Source organism: Gavia stellata, chromosome 32 (assembly GCF_030936135.1).
Source record: "Gavia stellata isolate bGavSte3 chromosome 32, bGavSte3.hap2, whole genome shotgun sequence".
Lineage (NCBI taxonomy): Eukaryota > Metazoa > Chordata > Aves > Gaviiformes > Gaviidae > Gavia > Gavia stellata.
In genome coordinates this window covers 2605080-2628293 of record NC_082625.1, presented here as the reverse complement: position 1 = coordinate 2628293, position 23214 = coordinate 2605080, and the positions used below count along the sequence as shown (strand labels likewise).

Here is a 23214-nt window from a genome sequence, read left to right as displayed (position 1 = left end):
ATCATTAAACATCTAGTTTTTGCAGCATTTCTCAGAGACTGGATTTAAACTGAAACCAGACTAAAATATGTGGATGCCTATGGAATGTTGAGCTGAAGCTGGTCTCCCAGCCTGCAGTGCAACACCTGCTGTTTAAAACCCAATCTCCGTACCACATGACTTTAAAAAACGCAATCATGTTCAGAGATGTGATACAAATAAAACTACAGTTTTTGCACATTGTCTCTCGAATATCTCACTGCCAAATAAAAACCCAAATCAAGTCAAATAAATAGATGCATATTTTGTTAAGGTAACTTCCACAATTTTCTCTGTACCTGCCTGTAATAAGATTCCGGCATTCAGAAAGTGCTGGAAATCCTCTTCACTTCTTGGGGACTAACACTTTTTTATAGCTGGCTCGCTATAGAGTTTTGAACTCAATTTATCAACCTTCGTATGCCTTCCTTTGCAATTGTTAGTAAACTGGTAGCAGCATTTCACAAAAGGAGAATTTAAAGGAAAGAGCTGTGAAGAACCAGCTCCCTCACACCCTCTGCTCGTTGGGCCTGTTTGTCCGGGACAGGAGGCTTTCTCCATCCTTAAGTGGCATAGTGTCTGCCATTTTTGCTAACTGCAGATGTAAAAGCATTTTTAGCAAAACTGTACTCAGTCTAGGCAGACGTAAGGCAGGATGTTCAATCTACCGTCATCCCCGTGTGGATCTAAAGATATGCACTGCGTCCAATCATACCAGTTACCCTGTGTGTCATAACAACCGTTCACGCCTGGCCAGTGATGTTCACGTATTCTGTTGAGGTCATCACTTGTGACCTCTCTTGTGACCCCAGGCAAGTCTGTAGGCTTGCTGTTAGGAGCTAGAACGTGAGTCTTTCTAGCCTCTTTTCTAGTGCTTTCCTCCTGCTTTAAATATTCAGACATGAAGTAGTGAGCTCCTGGAGTCTGTACTCCTGATGAAGACAGCAAGCTACTCTGTCTGTTTAAATATGACTGAATGATTTCATTTCTGGATAATTCTTTCCAGTTCGTTTGTTCAAAAGGGCTTTGCAGGTTGGGTTTTTGCTCCTGCTTTTCCGTTTCTGTCCTGTGCTGTTCAGTAAGTGCAGGGATTTCTACCTGCAAAGGATCTTTCTGTGTTAAAGGTTTTATCTGTCCTGTCATGGGATCAAAAGTGAGTTTTCTCTCTTTTAACCTCACAGGTTTCACACCCCCTTCTGTCACGTGCCCATCCAAGTTGACTGTATAGTCCCTGGGTCGGTACCTTTTCTTCTTTTTACTATCGGAACCTGAAGCAGCATCATCACTGTCCATTTTTGAAGCGTCCTGTGAAAAGCCCATGTGTGGCGTGAGAGATTCCCCAGGGTGGGAGCTGGTTTTGCAGCTGGGAGACGTGTGCTGTTGAAGCGTCCCTGCTGCATGCCTGTGCTGGCTTTCCGAAGGTACCTGCTGCTCCTGCCAGTGCTGCGATACCTCAGTTACCGATTGCTGAGAGAACTCCAGTCTTTTCGCTGGCATTGGAGGTGTTGATGGTTGCATCAAGGATGGTGGCGGTGATGGCACCTGTGCAGTATCTAAGAACTGAGACCTTTGAGATGGACTAGGCATTGAATCCTTTGGTGAGTACGTAGTATGCTGCCGAGCAAAAGTATCATGCCTAACGTTTCTAGGGCTAAACGAGGAACAGCGAGGACTCTTAGGTTGGTGTGGTCCTGTGGTTTCTTCCGATTTATCATGCTGCTGAAGCACTGCAGTCTTTAATAACGAGGAAGTGCTTGAAGGCTTTACAAGTCCTGGAGAACTGGTGTGAGGTTTTACAGCATTTACTGGGATCTTATTGTGTTTATCATTTTCACTGAGTTCTGTCCTGCTGCTTTCAGGCCCTGCATGTAGATTTACGTCTACAGGACTAGGAAAATTTTCAGGACTACCTCCAATTCCATTTGTTGGAGGGGGTGAAGAGTTTTGTAATACTTCATGACTAGCTTTGGAGACTTTGGGGGGAGGAGGGCCCTGATGCCCGTCCCTGTGTTCACCTTTCCTTTTCCGATTTCCCAATTTCTCTGTTTTGGGAGAATTTAGTTTCTGTATATCATTCCTGCTTTTCAATTCGCTGATTGGCTTTGATCCAGCCACAGCAGGAAGTTGCGCTTCTGGTTTGCAGTTGTGAGCACCACCATTTGCTGATCCAGGTGGATTCGGCAACCCTCTTGGCACTGGTTCATTCTGGGTTACAGGTTCTATCAACTTTTGCCAATTCCGCAACAATTTCTTGGCACGTTTGGCAAGTTCCTCATTGGATGTCTTCTTCCTCACCTCATTGATAAGCCTCCCAAGTCTCGTTTCCTATAAAGAAAGGAAAGCTGTTTTACAAACAGGTAACATTCTAAGCAAAATTCCTAAGGTACATTTCTGCTTTGTAACGCTTACCCTAAGGAATACCTAGTTAAAAACCACTAAAGATTTAAGTGTTGAATTAGTCTTTTCGGAAAGGATTAGTCCAGTTGGTCCAGCGCTCTGCCACACAACATGAAACCTACTGTAGGTTTCAAGTCAGCCTGTCTTTATTCCCTGGCTCGCCAGAGCCATTAGCTGTGAAAAACATCACAAAGGAGTTCTTTAATCAGCAAGAATCTTAATAAAGGTGCAAGCTCAGATTTGAGGGGAAATGCAGCACCCGAGGCAGAAAAGGTGCGTGTTTATCACAATGAAAGTGTAAGATCTGCAGAAAGAGGCAAGAGAAAAAATTCCAGAGTCTTCGCCTGTTACAGTAATACGTTGACAATAAAAATCTCCATTTCACAAACCTGACTAGCCAGGGTGCGACTTATGGCCTACCTTCTTCCTCCATCTCTCCTCTCCCTTCACTCCCCAGTATCTTGAAAGGGTATGAAACACCTATTTAAACAAGCGTTCCTAGGGTGTCCCAAAGTGGTTTCGTAAGTGGAAAGAAACAAAGTGTTTGACTGCTCCCAAAGCACGTTTGAAAACAAAGAATTGTTCCACAAGTCAGATTACTTAAGAAAAGCACTTCAAAGGAAAACATAGACCGGACTGAGAGAGAAGTATGCCACATGTTGCGATACGTATGTTGAAATACAGCTGGAGTTGTAGTTAAGCAACAGTTAAAAGCAAGTAATATCAATAATTTCTATATTAAGATTGAAAAAAGTTTTATAATTGAGCCATAAAAACTTCTTTGGGCTCTGTTTCTAAGAGCAGCCAGGGAGGCTGCAGCGGCTATCCCCCCCGACACTTCAGCTTTTAATACACCTTATCTCACCAACTAGATCAGGCACTGAAACCTACTTGACTGAATTTAAGACTGATTTTACAGACACAGAGTAACTATATTCCTTGGTCACCAAACATCTAAACAGGTGACCAGTACTTCAGCAAGCAGAGTGATGTTGCTGAATGCAACAGAATTAATCAGTAGCATGTAATGATTAATTTAGTGCCCTACACAAACAGGAACTGTGCTGCACAGAATACTGATCTGAATCCAGACAGAATCACTGTGTATGCGTTGAGATGTCAGAAGCAGCACGAGAGGGACAAAATAATATCTTAATTGTGAATCCTTTGCAATCAGACTATTGTTTCAAGAAAAGCTCTTATGGAAATTAGATAGGCGGAGAAAGTCCTTTTATACACACAAAAATCAAGTAATGTTTAGAGGGTGACATACCTCAAGTGCCTCTTTGGTAATGGGATATTTCTCCAGGCTGGAGATCACTTCCAGCACTGCCACCATGTTATGGATCTGCAACAAGGAAGACAAAGTCACTTCATGTTTCATGTACAGGTCTTAGTTATCAAATGTAATTTAAGAGCTTCCACTTTATAATTGCTGGAAGCATTAATCACAAAATTACTATCACACTGTCTGGCTTCAGGGAGCTGATTGTTCAAAGAATAGGGACAAGGACACTTTACTGACCTAGTTGGAAACTGCAGGAGCTGTAACAAACACACTCTTATGTAAAACTAAAGGAAACATTCGCAATAAACCCCGTGTGGCTTACTAGCGAAGCTCTGAGACCCCTGGCCAAGGCGATAGTTAATTGTCCCACAGCTTAACCGGAAACGTTAGTGCCAAGTGGACCAAGAAGAGGAGCAACGAGTCAAATCCAAAATCTTGCATTCATTCCTTTAGGCACTGCTTTAGATTCACGCAAGTTCTACAATTTTGTTCAAAATCTTGATGCTTCCAAGAGTCTAAAATCCCAGGTACAAACTCCTGCAAGTTTAAGAGCAGAGATGAAGCAACAGAGATGTGCCCAGTAGGTGTCCTCAGCCCATCGCCCAGCACCGGAGGGACCAGCCGTGGGCTGCCGCCACCTCGGAAACCCTGCAACCGCTCCCGAACTGTATTTCCCGGCAGGTAAGATGGTGAGGAGCAACTGCAGAAATTCACATTACGTTAACAGGGCATCTATCAGATTTTCTGATGGGCTCCACTGCAACATTTCTGCACGCATGAGTAAGCTCCATGCAAAAGCGGCTGCCGCGATCTCTAGACGTTAAGCACAAATGTGATTTTCATAATTTCTATTGAGAAACCCCAGACTACACAGAGATCCGTATTTCCATTACCTGATGCTAAAAGCACCAAAAACTGGAATTTCTCATTCACCTTTGTAGATAGATTTAAAAGATAAGCAAATGAAAACTTGAATCACAGTCTCATTTATTGCTTAATTTCATTTGTGACTCAAGTGGACGTGAATGGCATCTGAGAAAAATCTCACAGCAAGAACCTCTGCAGGGATCCCACATTACCCTAAAGTCTTATCAGGAGCATAATCAGGCAGGCCTGCCCTTCCAGGCACACACTCCGCTGCAAGATTCTTCATTTTAAAAAGACTGCAAGTTTGTAAGAATTAGCTTTTTCAAGTCAATTCTACCCTTTTATTAAGATACAACAGGAGAATCAGGAGCTGCAGTCTCTTCCTTTCAGAAAATCTTGTGCATAGAAAATGTTTTCTCCATCACAGCAGGATTGCTTAATCTTGGAGACACTTGGATAAAGCTGTCAGCAATTAAACACTGCCTGATTTTTAGATTTACTTTTATCAAAGTTATTTTTAAAGTCTATACAGGCTTTCAATGATTATCATTCTTACAGGTTGTAAAACCAACTTCAGACGGAAGATGAATTAATTCGTCAAGGTCTTTTCTTCACTGAACTACAATGCCTCTGCAGATATTTAAAGCCCTATCATCCAGTCAGGTCTGGTAAAACTCCGCTTAAGCTTTAAAGCAGCAATAGCACGTACTTTGACATATTTTAGTTCTTACTATTTCACTTCAGTGCACTGACTTTTTTCCATGTTTTGATCCCTGCACTGCCCTCAGTGCCTAGGAAGGATGATTTAGCACCACAGTTTAGGTAATACATAACACCATTTTTTTTCCAGTTTCTAGAACCAGAGTGCTTAGAATAGCTACTGCTCAATTCTGGGAGTTTCCAGACAAACATTTGTAGACTTGCAAAACATGATACTCTCCTTCCCAACACGTATTTTAGACTATGAATTACCAGGGTGCAAAAAGGCTCTGTGTATTGCACACATCAATAATTGGCACAATTATTTTTGCAGTTAGTGGTAATCCCCAAATATTCATTATCTAAATGACAAACTGATGGCAAAAAAGGATCCTTAGTCTATCAAAAGGTCAAGACGGGGAAAGCGATACGCTCGCGTATATACACACCTACAGAAAGATGAAATTGGTCAGGGAATTTCCAGTAACAGCTTTGCCTTTGTTTCAATATACCCAAATACGCATGGATGCCCCCGAACGCTAAATAACCTACCGGAGACCAGGTCTACACCAAGACTGATTGTTACTTCATTTCCTCCTCTGAGGGACACGCGGTGCCAATTAAGACAGCGAAAGCAGCCTTACACCGCTGAGTCTGTGCTGATCGCTCAACTTCTGGTAAAACACGAAACACTCATTTCAGATTCTTCACACATTTGTAACCAATTGAAAACATGCTGTCACATTGAAGCCATTGCTGCAAGGAGCACGAAGGCTCACACTCGACATCAACTGCAAGAAGCTCCTCTCATTTTCCCTTCTTTTTGACCTACAGGGAAGTGTGGTTCCTTAAAAAAAAAAGTTCAGGCAGGTTCAACAACTTCTCCACCCTTCCCCAGTAGTTCTGTGTAGTTTTCTAGGAATGCTTCATCCAAATTGCCATAAAGAGAAGCTTGTAATAAAAATCATATTCACCTATTTCAAAATAACATAGACTATGAAATTTCTTGTGGTATAGTTAAACACTATGATGAAAACAAGATGACCTCCCCAAAACGCCTCAAGTATCATCTATTCAACGTGAAGACACCCATTTCGATAACAGCAGCACATCAGTGTTGCACACCAGTATCTTTACCTTACACCATCTGTTACTGGCTTAATAAAACTAATATATTGTCACATAACTGACACAAGGCTGAAGTTACAAAACCTACCAGGACATCATCCTACTTTGAGCAGCACCAGAAATGATAATTTATTAACGGCAAGTTGCTATTAAAAATGCTTATTGGCTACAAAGCAGATAGGTAAAGTAACACAAAGCAGAGCGGGACAAGGGAGTTTGGCAACCTTGTTCTCTTCCGACACTGGTTAAGAGTACAATTGCGTAAGTCAGCGTCTCAGGAACTTGCACATCCTTTTAGTTTCTATTTGCTTTTGTCTGCTTACACTGCAACCCGTTACTACCACCCCAAACCAAGAACTTCCATGAAGCAACCCCAGGACCTCACATTTAGGAGCTTGCAGAAAACAGCTAAGAATAATTTATACGGCATTTCAAATTATCCCATGCTATCCCCAAGTTGTGAAGATTGACTGGTACACAGACTAATTCACTCAAAAGTTTACTGGAGAACATCTGCTTTGAGTCAGCTACGATAATCCTTTCCAGCCAACCCTAATGACAGTCACAGAAAACAAATCTTATTTATTCCATGCAAGTCTCCTTAAGTCATTCAGCCATACTCTGGAGCTTACTACTAGTATCTGAGATCTTTTCCAAGCTAAGCACTCAAAGTTTTTACTACAGCCTCAGACAAAAGCATGGGTTTCTGGACTCTCTGGAAAAGATCAAGCAGCTTAATTTCCTTTTTTTAACTGCCACCTTAATCCTATTTTAGCTTTTACAAATGAAGAACAATTCAGTAACTAACTTCAGGGTAAGTGTTACACAGCAGTTTAAAAGGATAAAAAGTGCGTTCGGGTTCGGGAAGTTTGATGTCCAGCTGTTCCCTGCCACCTCCAGTTCCACCGCCTCCTTCCCAGGCCGATTTGAAAATAGCAGCAAACTCAGCATCCGCACGTGAGCTGGTATCACCGTTTCCACGTGCTGGGACGTGTTTTATTTTGGACTAGCACACTCAAATGTTACGCTTTGATTCTCTTCCTCCATCTACAGAACAGTCCAGATACAAAACACAACACAAGCACCAGTGTAACACCTTTCTTTCTTCCTCAGGACTGCCTCGACACACAGGACTGCCTGCATCTCGCTCCACTGCTGCCTAAGAAACAAACGTTACCGGAACATTCAGTTGCAGTTGTTTGAATAAAGCAGTTTTTTGGGGTTTTTTTAATGTTTCACAGGGATGTTTCTAAATATCTTTGCACGCATGACTAGACCATGATAGATGACAAACCAGATCTGAGTTAGCAAGGATGATATTGCTGAGACACTTAAGTTATACAGGCCTGGAGTAGGAGGAGGTATTTCCTTGTAACATGAAAACCGGAGAGCTGCGTGCACAATTACAAAAAAAATCGCTGTGAAACTGCTAATACAGATTCCTATCCTACTGGATTCTGGCTAGAAAGGCTCTTTTTAATAACTTGCATAAAGTTCACATAACAGCACTAAAAGGCACCTTTTGACACAGCATCATCGTCATCCATACGGGTGACATTAGTACCTTTAAAAGTTTCTAAAGTGTGTTTGAACTTGGCCTAGTATGTCTGGAGTCCCTAATCACTGAAACTTCTCTAAAAACAAAGTGTAACGCTATTATCCTCCTGAAATCACAGGTTATAATGACCAATAATCTGACTGCATTATGAGCATTTTGAAACAGACTATACAGCTATATCAGACGACACTGGCTTTGAGAGAATGTATTCGTCATCATACTTCAACTTAGTTCCTCAGAATATGCTAGAAATACTCAATATGTTGGTAGTTTCAAAGGAACTAGTTTTGTAACATTTTCCCACCTGTAGTATCAAAGCAATTTCACAAAAGCAAGCAGAGAAGTGCCCCCCCTGGGGAACACGAAACAGATCTTTCTATCTTTCCTACAGATACAAATCCAGATCTCTCTTGCCAAGTTGGTGTTTCCTGTTGCCAATTAATATAAGAAATGCAGTATGGTCTATGCAGGTGTTCGCAGGAGGATTTGCACTATTTTTCATTGTCTTCCCCCTGCTCCTAGGGACAGCAGCATTTTATTGGGCAGTTATAACCGATTCAAAAGGAGGTACAGCAACAGCACCATGAGCTACACCATCCGCTCACGTTTAGTTTCTCCAAAGCAGTGTAGTGATTATCTGCATCTAAGCACGGATTCCTACCCTGGCCTGGGGTCTCTGATCAGTGTCCGATCTTGCCCCCAGCAGTGCATTTGTATAAAAGCTACTTCATTGCATAATAATCTGAAACATGGAATAAGAAGTAAGAAGAGAAAAGTTGCTATTCATAGTAGGCTTTATTTCAATGCGGCAATGGAAATACAGCAGTTTAGTGTTTATTTAGCACTTCATATAGGATGCATTAGATAGCAGACACTAACAATACATATCATGAACAGTAAACTATAATGTCATTTTTTCAAAGATACAGACCAAACACACAAAGTTAGAATTCAGGTTACAACCTGCTGGTATTTAGTTCAGTTTCCTTGCAACTGATCTATTAACAGTTTCCCCTACCCCCAATGTGACATGATGTTGTCTAAAGATAGGGTAACACAAGATACTATTCACAGAAATGACATACCAAGAAGATGACCATGCACTACTTTGTTCATAATTATTGAAAATGTTTGAAAGTCAGTTTGCTAAGTGGAGTTCAAATATTCACCAGTACACAAAAGAGATTCTTAAAGGTGGAGGCGCGTTTTCTAACAGTATTTAGTAAAGCAGATCTTTAAACATGAAGGTATCAACTATTTGGGTTGAAAGTCATCCACTGAGAGTATCTTCCACGACAGAGAAATCTGTTTGGAGTCCATGCTTTGAAAACCAATCAGAAATTTGTGCTGCAAAACAACAGGTAGAAGAAATGCTCCTTGACTACCAAGAACAGTCAAAAAAGTGGCTAGGCACAGCAAGCACTTATCCTTACCTCTGGATTTAAAATTTTGAGGTCTAATTTAGAGTCAAAACAACTTGCATGTATTTTATTTGTACTTAGGCTTTATTTAACAGTAAAGTAACATCACCCAGATACCTTCTCATATATACTTTACAAAGCCAGGATCATCAAACAAGTGTAAGGTCAGATTCCAACAAAATACCGCATTGCGAAGAAATCGGCAGACCTGAAATATGTCACTTGAGCGAGACAACAGTTTAGCCCTCTGTTACCTTTTGGCAGTACGTATGCACAGAAGTAAGGTGTAGAGAGACTAGAACAGCCAAGAGATCAAGAGGAGTTCGCCAGCAGAAAACACAGTTTGCCCCGGCAGTTACAAACAGCCTTGAGACACAAATCCACAGCAGTTGGTAAGTGCCATCAACACTCTAGCTCTTCTCTGCACGGTCAGCTCCAAAGGAGAGGTCTAACCCTGGCAGAGGCCCTTGACGCAGCAGGAAAACACTCCACACTTTGGCGAGGCAGAGGAAACCACCCAATGAAAGGAGTAGCTGTCGGTGGAGTCATTTAGAAGGTAAGATAGAAGAGGTAGTAAAATACAGATTATGGAGACGAGACGCGCGCCCAGAACACAAGCGGTTCACAGAACAGCAGCGGCACAGCGCGGGAAGTCCTCTTGCTCTACAGGAAGAGGTCTTTAAGGCAAATAGAAAACAGTCAACAGTGTAACACTTTTCTCCATTCATATTTATTAGCCAGTAATTGGAAGACATTCTTGTTACTACAGAGAGGAATAATCGTCCGTCAACTTCAACATTCACTAAACGTTTTGTACAACATGGCAAGAATTGTACCTGTAGTGCCTACCCCTCAGTTGTGTACGAAACACAGAAGACTCACTGCAACATGACCCCCCCCACAAAAAAACCCAATCAAACCACCAGACCATGAAGTTGGGCAAAACCTTTTTGGGGAACAAATTTATTAGGTTGATTTAAAAAGCCCAGCAGTTGAAGTGAAGGTTAGTTACATGGAACACTATTAAACTGGAAAGACGTGTGGCACAAATCCAAGGGAACAGAGTAAGAAGAGGAGTGGGTACTGTGGACCACAAAGCCAGGCAGTCATTGTCACAGCAGGGCAAAGCACAGTCTCAATGGTATCTACCACAGCATACTGCAAGCAAGATAATTTTAGTCTTGTTTTTCACTCAACACCATACTGATAAGGAATGGTACAGGAATCAAATTCAGCTGGAATTACATGTTCATCTCAAGGCACCACAGTTCAAGAAGAAGGTATACAAAGAGGAGTTCAGAGGAGAGCAGTGATAAGAGGTTTTGAAAACATGGTTAATAAGAAAAAGTTTAAGTACGCAGTTCACACAGTATTGAAAAAAAAAGGGAGGAGACACAAAAAGCTTGAAATAAGCCTTCCCATGTGTTATTAGTCATAATAAAGAAAATGGTGATCAACTGTTTTCCTGCTCACTGGCCTAATTTGCAACAATACTGATTACATATTAGGAATAACCAGAGACCTACCAATACACTCAAATAAGCTCTTGAATAGTTGCCATAGCCACTACAGAGGTTTAAGAACAGATTAGGCAAGTCTGGAAGGAGTTGTTTTATATAGGTGATGCTACTTCAGTGAAGGTGATGGGACCACGTAGCTTCATGAAGTCCTGTCCAGCCATACACCCCTATGATTCAAACCTGGGGAACAGATACTGAACAGCAAGTAGTAGAAACACATTGAAACACCCATTTCTATCTAGTCCAAACTAGACTCAAAATAGTAATTCTAAATTCTGTCCTCTTAAAGAGATACATACAGGTAATATATACAGGTAATACATATAGGTGTATATATATAATTTAACACTTCAAAACCTGCTGCCCCCCTGGCCCGTGCTGCCCCACCACACAGGGCAGGCTCACTATCCTGAGCGCAGTGCCCCGAGCGAACGGGATCCCAGAAGAAATGCCCAAGGCTGTCCTGGCCTTCGCAGGCGGCTCGTCACCACTCAGGCTCTATAGTCACTTCACATCACCATTTCAGCCACCTCATGCTTACCCCTTTACATCCCAACACCTGAGCACATTTCTAAACCAGCATGGTCCTGCCAAAACAAAGCATAATAAAACAAGAATAACCATGGAAACTAATAGGTTTGACCCAGCCCTATACATCCATCGCCTTCTGGTATAAATACTACGGATTACAGGGCCAGCTACAACTGTGTTTAACATTTAGTGGAATAACGTAGCATGTCTTACAGAACGAGATTGGTCAAGTGTTGAGCTGCACAACCAAAGAGTAAGAAATAACGCAACATGCCCCCCTGCCCAGGTGCAGCAACCGCTACAGATTATTTCAGCACAATAAATAACACCCATAGAACCCATCACTGACACACAAGCCCTAAAAACCCAATCACTACACTGGTCCTAAGGTCATCTAACGACGACACAGTTTCATTGTATACATGATAACCATTTCTCCCCCTCTTCCACCTGTACAGAAACTTTAACCAGATGAATCTTGGTAGTTACTATGTATTGTAAACCATGAACTGAAGTTCAAAATTATTGCTTAAAAATTTAGAGAGCCATAAAATGAGGTTGCTGTGCAGTCAAAGTCACTGGAACAACTGGTCCTACTTCAACAAGAGAGAAACGCAGAGTTTGTTGATTATTCAGGCAGAATAATACAGAATATACAGAAAATTCAGCCTTAAAACCCGCCCCTTTTGATTTGTCATGATCTTGGTGCTTTCTATGGTAAGGAGAGATCCACTCATTCAGCCAGAAGCCTGTACTTTGACTGCAGTGATTCAGGGAAGTGAAAAGCCAATGCCGAGAGTTAATGCACAACAGGCAGGTGCCAGCAGAGCCGGACACTCCCAGCATGGCAGCTCTCCACATGAACTCACCGTTATTATCTACCTGCGCTACGGTAAGAGCAGTCAGACACCGAACTAGATTATGAGAATGACCCTTAAAGGCATCGCCTGGACAGAATCATTCTGCAATCACCTGCTTAATCTTAATGCACTCCAGAGAACGAGTAGAAATTTAAAATTATGCAACACGCATTTAAGGACTTGATGAGAATGGCTTCAAAGGGTCAAGAGTTTTCCAAAGTTCCTAAATATCATGTTACCCATCGCACGGGATATCTACCCAGAGCTGTTAACATGGAGCAGTGTATATCTGAATGTAGTACAGAAAAGCCCTACTGATGTCACCACAATATAAACTTTTCACTCTTTCCTTAAAAAATAAAAAACATCTATCACTGTATTGGTGTACTTTTAAACGCAGCAGGCCAACCTTTTTCGAAATGCTAGGGAAGCTGATTCCTTAAATGATGAAGGAGGCTAAGGTAAGAGCCTGTTGAATATGTTGCATTGTAAAATTTATTAATTCATTGCATATAAACGCAATACACTTGCATGACTGCTCATGAGAATTTAAGTGTGGTGTGTTTGTTCACAAAACCTGAGAAAAATAGCCTTACAAATTGGGAAAGTTAAATACCAAGTCGCTGTATCCTTTCAACAGCAATTACTAATACAGAATTTCCGTTAGCACATACCATAGAGAAGTTTTACGGATACATAAAAAAAAATTGAAATCAATTTACCCATCTCCTAGAATTATTTCTCACCAACTTCTAGGTAAAATGCTGCTGCCAGTCACCCATTTCCACATACCTCCATTCTCCGAAGACTGTCCAGGCCCTCGGGAGAATACAACCTGTCGGGAAAGCGATGACCCCCCTGATAATCAGTCAAGAATACCACGTGCCATACCACGCAGTGTCACAATCATTAGCAGCTACTTAGAAACAAAATGAGTTTTCTACCTTTGGCAGGGGAAAAAATCATCCCCCAGAGGACTGTAAGCACACCACCTTTCATCGCAGAGCTTACAAGTTGGAGGGCTACTTTGGTTTAAGACCAGCTCCACTCCAGAGCCAATTGCCCAGTGTGACCATGACAGGACAAAAGAACCCAGTACCCCCTCAGCATTTTATTTATATTTAAACACAGGATACTCAGGAAGCTGCAACCGGGTGCTAGTTATTTCTAACATAGTAGCAAAAAACTTCATGGTTTCCACTTAAGAAAGCCCCACTAATGCTTAAGCACCTTGGCAGCCTGTCTTAAAAAGTCCAGCGAAGAAAATACTACACAAAGTCAAAAACCCAAGAGCTCATCCTTTGATAGACTGAAACTCTCATACACATGACAACGAAGACCGAGTTTTCATGATGCAGCCAGATTCTTAGCTAGTGTGCTCACCCCATAAGCACACAAGCTGCAGGCACCCCAACTTTGCAAATACATTTGAAACATCACCTCTTGCATCTTCTTCTCTTCCATCTCACTATGCTCAACTCTATTCAAGAATCAACTGTAATTTCTCCAAGGATAAACCATAATATTGAGGTATACATTTTTCCGGAACTTTCAGGATGATAACTTATATACAAACACAAAAATTCCATGTTCCTTCCCATGCAATTAATTTATACAGCACAAGGAGTGTTACATGCCGACCATGCCACCCAGCTCAAAGAGCTCCGCTTAAGTGACAGCTTGCGTTACAGAAACTCCGAACTGGTTGTGGATGCACTGGAAGTGTGTTTGTGGAAGAGAAGTTAGGAATGTGCATCACTACCCTGGGAAAAAAAACATGCTTCTCTATCTTCAGAAGTTCTACACTCCTCAAAAAAAATAGATCTATTTAGACCTGCAGCACAGTCATGATACTCTCCAAGCTGATTCTGCACGAAAACAGTGTGTGAGAAAGCAGCTCCACAAAAGTGCTGGCTGTCACTCTTAGACAAGACTTCCACCTCTGCACAATCATCTTCACAGCACAAAGTTTCAAAATACACCCAAGTTGAGTATGTTGCTGAATACTACAGACAGACTTGGACGTAGGATTCCTCTCCTGCCCAACTGCTATGTTAGAAAACCACTCTGCTCAGTAAAACAGAACTAATTACGTTTTACTTCCAGTGATTCCTCAATAGAAATTTCTACCCCCGACCGTTTGGACATGCTGAAAATTGTGTACTTTGATATTAACAATCACACTTAAGCATGCACCACTGCCCCATGAAAGCCATGCCCCAGAAAGCACTGACATGCTGTTAAGTTTAGCAGGTTGCACCTCAAATTAAAGCAATTTGCTAGCACTTAAATATTGTTCTAAACACTGAAAGCATGAATTACCTGCAGAAAGAAAAATTTAGCTGTTAGAACACTGAATAAACAAACCTACATGCAATGTACTTACCTTTACCTTAAATATTTCTTTAAAGACCAAGTGCATAAGTGGGGCCACACCATACCAGATGTTATAGAGACCGAAGAAAGTTTATTTGAAGTTATCACCAAGCACAAAATGGGTTAGACGAGATAGCTGTAAAGCGTTATCAGCCAAAACAGACATGGGGGGTTTTTTATTTATAAAAACTATACTGACATTAATTTTAACTCCATATCTAATATATTGGAGTAACTGTGCCTTAAAAAAGTGCTTCTTAATTAACATCAAATTTCCCCAGTAGGCAGAACCGATTCCATCTTGCCCTATCCTGAAACTTGTGGTTCCTGAAAAGAGAAAACTCTACCTGTCAACTGCAGCAGCTCCCTGAAGAAACTGGAAAAGGCTCTCCCCCTCACAGGATACTGGGAGAAAAAGTTTCAGCTGCTCTGAAACTACTTTGATCAGGAGCCAAAGCTGCCAGGATGACAGCGCTGTTGTGTCATATGGCCATACCAAAAACCCTGAAGAGAGGCAACAACCCACACCTTACGCGCTCCTGAACTGGGCTCACCCTCAACTTATTGTACAAAACCCTAACAAATGATGAATTGGAGTTCCTAGCCTAGGTCCAGACTTCTGAAACACAGCTAAGCCGAAGATCCCCATATTTTCTAAGACACAGATTGGGTCTCGCTCCACTTGGGAGCTTTTGACAGCAATTTTGTTCCCTCCCACCCATGCCAGCGTCAGGCTGCAGTGCCTCAGCAGCAGGAGCTGATCCAGCTGCACTGTGTGCCCGCCCCACACCAGCTCCAGCCCTCCCAGGACCCCGTGCTCAGCTGCCTCAGCTCCCCGCCTTCTTGGGTTAACTGTGTGCCAACGTGCCGCAGGAACACAGCTGCCCCAAGTCAGAGCAACTTGGGAAACTGCAGCCTCGGGTTCTTTGCTGTCTGGGAATTTTGTTTTAGTGAATCTCTCCTGGAAGGACGCGCATCTTACACATCAGCTGTCGAATGCTGTGGTTCGTGGTGATCGTCAGAGATTATTCCTGATGTTTCTTCTACCTACAGAAAGTTGGTTCTTCCATTCAGTAAACTGCTTCGTGGTTGCATCAAGAAAAATCTGTTAGATTAGTTATTCCCCTCCCAGTGCTTCCTCCCTCCAGCCCCTCAGCAATCAAAGAGTTCATTTCTCACCGAGGATCCATGCTATAGTGTGTGCAGACAGCTACTTGCTGCAAAGTTTTATCATTTGGATTTAAAAAGCCTGATCCCCTTTTACGAAACAACCTGACAAGCTGAGGGGTGTCTGGCTGGAGGGTGCTGCTCTGCAACAGCTTGAGCTTGTACCACCTGGGACTGTCCCACCATCACCTCTCCTCGCCACACACGCTCCCCCAACTGCTGCTTTGTGCCGGAACTGCCACCTCCCCGAGCCCAGGAGGAGCCAGGGCAGGGAGGAGGCCCCAGAGGAGCCCCCTTTCAGGTAGGGTTTGGCCAGGGGAGTACCTCGGCTGGCCCAGCACAAGGGAGGGAACAGGAACGTGCAGCTGGAGGTGGGGAAGTGGATGGGGATCACAGCAGCTCTCCCGCCGGGTGCGGCTCCATTGGCAATTTCAGCTGGTATAAGCATGCGAGTTTAAGCCAAGACAATTTTTGATTATTTGGAGCATTAGCCACACAGCCTTCAGTGTAAGGTGGTTTACTCTTGAGTTGCGAAGCTTACTCATCAGTTGCTACTCAGGAGCATCCTCCTGGCTATCCATGAAGTTTCCCAGCATCTATCCCTGGAACACGTGCCGACCCCCTGCACTACTGCATCACAACAAGCCCAGGGGATGATTCCAGACATCCTTGAACCACACACAAGCAACAGTGACAATGAAGAGTCTACAAATGAAACTTGACCACAAGGCATCCACCCTCATCTCAAAACACACAGACAGGTGTGATTAACTTTTACAGGTAACACGTACCTCTTTCCTCCGAGGTCCCAAGCCAGCCTGCTAAGGCAGCAGGGAAGCACGAGGAAGCAAACGGCACTCCATTTTTCAGCTTCCATACTTATTTAAACACTTTAATACCCAATGCTGCTACCACACCTGTGCCAGTACTATTAGTGATGCACCAGATGTTTTATCAGGTAATTGAGCTACATCAAAACCTACCTGGGAAAAAAAATGCATGTTGCCTTTTCTTTTTCAAACCCTGATCAATTCCCCAGTTCAGTTCACCACATGATCCTGCAAATAGTTGCACCGGCACACATAAAATGGGTGTGTAGCAGGAATAAGAAGTGGGTGTTATTTAAATTGTCACTGCTGCCCAAGCAAACACTCAAATTACAGCTTAAGAGCAAGTGACTACTGCCATCATCACTGCAACCTGTGGAGTTTCAAGGAATTAACAATAGAAAGGCAATCTGGCATTCCCCTTGCCTTGACCCTCAAACCAAACTCCCTGCTACTTTTGTTTGCTCAGATTTTGTCTCAGCAGCCTCAAATTTCATAATGGTCTCACTACTGCAAGGGGTACTGTGCAAATGAAAAGTTTTTAATCCCCCCCCAAAAAACCCTCTCAAAAAGTAATAGGCTGTATTACCACCAGTAACAAATTGACCAGGACTATCCAGGCAACTAACCAGACACGGGCTAACTCGGACTAGGTAAACTCTGTACCTACGTAAGCATCCCAGGCACTGTTGGAATATACTTCCACCAAGCAAAACAAGCTATTTTGGAAAGAGGTGGACAGGAAGGCTGCAAAGCCAGGCCAAGAAACCAACTATACCACCACCCTCAACCAGGTGAACTGAAGTGACTCCAGCTGTTTACAATACAGAGCATCAAAAAAGCAGTCATCCTCATTTAAGGTTATTTAGAATTATGAAGAAGCTGAAAAGAACAGGACTTACTGCAACAGGCCCAAATTTTACCTGGAACCCAGGACTGACACGATAACAACACTTCAGACCCTACACATTAGGAAATGCCAGAAGCACACGTGTTTCACCACACACCTGAAACACAACCCGCTGCCTTGATGTGCAAAATGCAATAGTACTTGAAACAAGACGAGCTACAATAAGGAAATAAACAAAAATGGTGAGAGGTACGACAGGTTCCAGTCTTTGCACGCTGCAGCTTCCTCAAAACTGATAAGCTTATTAAGGCCTCACAGAAAAGGATAAAGCTAAAGCAAAAGCCATGCCTAGTCTACTTTCGCCCACACGTAACGCTTCCCTGCGGCCAAAGAAATCACCAAGACCCTCCCGAAGTGAACCACCGTCTTCCTCCACTCTCTACATTTATATTACTACAGCAGCGCCTGGCACCTTCTCTCCTCTTTTTTTAAACTCAATTCTAGAAAGTGTATTTGTCACTGATGATAGAGGCTTTTGTTTCTAGGACTTTGGTAAAGCAATCAATACAGAAAACAGCCATGGAAGCATCTTTAACTATGCAACTCATGCGTCAACTGGAAGATCACCCCAGGCCAATGCGCTACTTAACATATTACAACACACGGACCAATTTATTATTAATAATTCAGATCATGGAGCTCTCCTGAAGGTCTGAGCAGCAAGGCCACCTGAGATACTGCACGAACGGCAGCCTGATTTACAATCAACTCCAACCACACAGTGAGCATATAACGGGCTGTTACTCAAACCAAAGCTGGGTTTGCATCACAGAGAGGTATTAATGGCAAATAATTAAATTATTGTCTAATATTTAAAATCAGGAAAAGATGGCTACATATTCAGGATGAGGAACCATTTAATTGCAAGCACAATTCTAACAGCCAGTTGGAAACGACAGGCTTTCCCACAGAGCAAAAACTAACAGATCTCATTATTCCTGACATCAGGTAATAAATTCCCTGAAGAGTAGAGAGCACGATTTAACAAGGCGAAGGTGTTCTGCTTGGTGGAAGAGGTGCTTTCTCCGCACACGGGGCCCGAAGGGAAAAGCGTTGTCTACCAGAACCAAGGAGTATCTCCCCTGTAAGACCTCACACGACTGCTACAATAAGGTTTTGGACACTCTTCTCCAGAAACCGTGTTTCTACACGGTTCTTCCAGGAAAAGGATTTTTCCTGCAAGAAAATTGTATCACCCATCCTTGTGGGTGACACCACTAAACTCATGCTTCCCTCCAACACGAGTCTTGGTACGTTCCCGCTAACGCACAAGCTTTGGAAGAAACTGATGTTGATACTTAGTGTTTAAGTCGTGTAGCAGAAGTAATTTGTCCATATGTTTTTTCGAGGGGAAAAGGCTGAATAAATGAAGACATAATAACCAGACATCCCGGGTGGCTTCCAAGATGATGTAATATTTTTAAAATAGCCTATTTCTTATAGGTCTCCTTTGAAATAGAGGTTACCCATGTAAATTCTGAACTAAGTGTGTGGAACTAAGTTATAAATATATTCTGCGGCAATTACTAGAAGAAGTCTGAAGTGCTACATGCATTTGTACAATGAAAACACTGCTCCTGAGTCAGCACAGCTTTATGTAGCATTTAAAACAAAGATGAACAGTTGGCACAGAAGATGATTTCTCAAAGCAAGCAGGTTCTGAAAGCTTGGGGAAAAGACTATTTTGACCAGTTCAGCTCCACACAGGTAGGGAAACTTACCTCTCTTTTTTTTTTTTTTTTTGAAATTTAAGGCAGGACCTCAGAGTTAACCAAGATCTGTATATACCACAAGACCTTTACAGCTACACTGGAATGAATATCCACACCGCAGAAACAGCTTGTATTAGGGAACGTATCAGCGAAACTTAAATTTACAGTGCCCCACAGTAAAGCACTATAAAGAACCATATCCTTCTCCTCAACCTCACAAAACTGGACTGTTTTTTGCACACCTGACAACATTCGTGCAGTTTCCACCCTCTCCCCCCTCCAGAAACATGCACATACGCATACCGACAATTATATTGAAAAGCCTGAATGAAATCCGGGCCTCAAAGCTTGACCTTCCTCAATAAACAAGGAAGTCAATCACAATAATGAATTCTGTAAGTTTGAATGCAACCACTTCTTTTAGGAGAAGATTCTAAAAGCCAGAAGAAAGTAGCCAGAGTTTTCCGTGGGTACTTGCAAGTGAGGCAGCTCGTGGCTGCACTGACTTCTTCCTGCGGGAAAACGTCAGAACAGTTTCTTATACTTTCACACTGGTGCCCAAGTGAGACTAAATTCAGAATCTGCTTTTAAGCATGTTCAAAATTTAAGTTTTTCTTCCCTTCGTGAAAGTGGCATGACAGGTAGTTTTATCGATTGTTTACTACGTATTCTACGTGCTTTGGAGAAAAAAATCTGAGCTCTAAGCCTGCACAATGAATCTCAACTACACCACCTCTGCTCTCCTTCGAAGAAGAGGTTAAAATGGAAGACAGCCCCCTGCCTACAGGCATTTCTAAACAATGGGCTGATTTTTCCGCCACCAATTATTGCCCTGGATAAGTATCAAGTATGTAGAATTATAATTTAACGTACATTACTCCTAAGCTTACGGGGCTACTGACCTGTTGGAAGCTCAGCAGAGCTACTGACTGACGCTCTGACCTCTCCTTGCGGACAGCTGCCTGGGTATTTCTGGTCCCCCTCATCCCAACCAAACTGCAAGCACGTTCGCAGCATGATGTAACATTAACGTATGGAGAAAGGGAAAAGCATCCATCACAAAATATGTTTCTTGGCTGCTTAATCCCGCACAGCCAAAGTAACAGCAGAATTAGTGTAACCATTGCTGCTGACAGTTTTGAAGTTAGAAGAAACCATAGCTCCGTTAGAATTTTATTAAACTAGGTTGACACTCGGTCTAACGTAAAGGGAAAAATTTGCAGCCACAAAAAGAGAGCTCGGAGCAAACAAAATTCATGAAGTGCACTAACTAACATTTCAGCAAGACCCACGTTAAAGTACTGCAAACTCAAACAACTTTGACGTTTAAAAGCCCACAATCACCATTATAATTCATTGCTGTTACTCAAACATGTAATATTACAGCTCATGACAAACGCACATCACGGGGGATTACTAAAGAAGCTACAAGGTCAGAGGGATTTTTCTTCAGTTTTCATGTCACATTGCAGGCGGCTCCAGACCGTTTCCAAACGGCCATAACTTTATTGGCTACTTTAAGACTTCAATACGGGTCTATTGCAAAAACCCCCACTTGTTCAGACAGAAGCAGGTATGACTTTAATAGAAGCAAAATGCCATTTCACATACCCAGCCTCCTGGAATAACACACACACGTGCGCGTTCAGCCTGACGCACCCGTAGCTGCCCCCACAAACTGCAGACGGCCAAGACAAACCCACCTTTGCATCCTGCTGTGATGACTGTTGATCTAAGATTCAGAAATCTGACAGATTGCAGGCTCTGCAGTCCTCTCACAGTAATAAACACCTAAGCAGAGAACTGCTTTAATGTGCCAAAAAACCCTTAAAAGGAGTAAATGATACTTTGTATAACCACCCCTTAAACGTTAAGGCCACTCACGGGTAAAATATACGCCGACTTCTGTGCTTACACTGCACCCCAGAAGGAGCAGATAAGCTCATTAGCGCGCTGCAGGGAAGGATAAAAGCGAAGACCGAGGCCGGTCGGCGCCGGAGCAGCACCAGAGCCCCGAAGCCGCCGTCGAAGCCCTCCCGGAGCCCGGGACGCCCCACGGCCCCGAAGGGAGGCGGCCGCAGGCGCCGAGGAACAGGTGGGCGCCCCGGAAGGTCCCGGCGAGCCGCGGCGGAGCCCGGCCCAGAGCCCCCTGCAGGCCGCGCCCGAGCCGCGGCCTGGCGTCGGGAGGCCGCCGGGCCGCACGCCGCATGGCCGGGCAGCGCCGGCCGGGCCCCGGGGGGTGCCGGGCGGCGGCGGGAGGCGGTGCGGCGGGGGGCGGACGCGGCCCCCTGGGAGGAGGGGAGAGGCCTCCGGTGCCTCCGCCGGGGCGGCCCCGCGGTCCCGGCTCGGGGGAGCGGGCGGCGAGGCGCCGCTGGCAGCGGGACCCCGGGCGGGCAGGGCGCTGGGGAGCTCCCCGCTACCGCCCGCAGCGGAGGCTTCCGGTGCCCGGGGAGGAGCCCGGCCGCAGCCGCGGTCCCGGCGGGAGGCGAGGCGGCGGCGGACGCGCGGCCCCGGCGCCCCCTCGGACAGCGGCGGGGGACGGGGGGGCGGGAGCCCCGGGCGGGCGGGCGGGCGGGCGGCTGCGGGGGGCTGCGGCGGCGGCGGCCCGCGGCCGGCGTCCCCGCGCTGCCGGTACGGGAGCCCCGGGGCCCGGCGGGCCGTACTCACGTTGCTCTGCGGGTCGATGGCCTGCAGCAGCCGGTCCCTGATCTGCTGCGGGGAGGGGGCCGGAGCCGCTGTCATTGCCTGAGCGAAGCGGGGCGGCTGCGGCCGGGGCGGGCGGGCGGCGGGGCCAGGCCGGGCCGGGGCGGCGGCTCCTCACTCGCCGGCGGCGGCCTCCTCAGGGAGCCGGAGTCGCATGTTCGCTCCCCGCGAGGCGGGGGCAGCGGCGCTCGGAGCGGGGCGCGGGGGGGACCGCGACGGCGCGACCGGGCCGGGCCCGACTGCTCCGCTCGGGGCCAAACTCAACTGTGGGCAGGAGCCAGCCCCGCGCAGGGCACCCTGGGACACGCCCGACGCCGTAACGTACGGCGCGCCCCTGACGCCCCGCCGCACGCACCGGCGGGCACGGAGGGCGCCTGCGCAGTGGGGCTTGGCGGGGGCGCGCCTGCGTAGTGGGCGGAGGCGCGGTGCGCCTGCGCGGAGCAGGGGCGGCCGGACGTGCGCGGCGGAGCATGGCGGCCGGCGGTGAGGGGGGCGGCGGAGGGGGGGAAGCTGGGCGTCCGCCGCGGGGCCCGGCCCGGAGGGGAGAGAGCGGGCCCTGCGTCCCCGCCGAGCGCCAGCCCCCCAGTGCTCCAGCCGGCGGCCCCCCCCGGCGGGCGGCGGCCCCGGGCGTGTGAGGGGACCAAGCCTCGTGGGGAGAGAGGGCTGAAGTGAATAAGTAGCGGAGATAAACCATCGCTACTCGGGTAGTACGGAGCTAATGCAATCGTACGTGCCTTATTTCAGGCTCGCGGGCAAGTAACGTGGTCCGTTTAGTCGTGAAAAGCCCCAACGTGTTCTGGAAAAAACTGTTACGGCTAAAAGTCCTTGCCAAGCGGCAGAACTTCATGTATTCATTATTTTCAGAATAACAGGTGAGGCAGCAGTTACAGATTTCCAGCTGTTAATCTGGAAAGAGCTACCCCTACAAGAACCGAACAGATAGTTCTTCATAAAGACATATTTGCCATCTCATTTCTCTTGTCCCTTTGATTCAGAAGAAACCACAGTTAAAAAGCAAGTCAGGTTTTCAGAAACTTAGAATACAAAAATGGACTCGGTACAAGAGCAGCTGTACAACAAAAAGCTTGGCGTGCAAGGTATCCTGCACCGCACTGGGTAAGCGATCAGCCCAGCATCACTGAAACTTTGCAAAGCATTTAACAGCAGCTCAAAACTAACTGGTCATTTTTAAAGCACCTGCTTAGGAGCTGAATGACAACTTTTATTCTTTT

At 45.0% G+C, this 23214-nt stretch overlaps 1 protein-coding gene across 1 annotated transcript; it reads right to left on the bottom strand.

Moving 5' to 3' along the window:
• Window positions 1-599: 599 nt before the first annotated feature.
• MED26 (mediator complex subunit 26) lies at window positions 600-22021 on the bottom strand. Its single transcript, XM_059831852.1, has 3 exons — window positions 21947-22021; window positions 3689-3763; window positions 600-2343 (listed from the first exon to the last, which is right to left on the bottom strand). The coding sequence occupies exons 1-3, from the start codon at window positions 22019-22021 to the stop codon at window positions 649-651; spliced, it is 1845 nt and encodes a 614-aa protein (XP_059687835.1). The 3' UTR covers window positions 600-648.
• Window positions 22022-23214: the final 1193 nt, after the last annotated feature.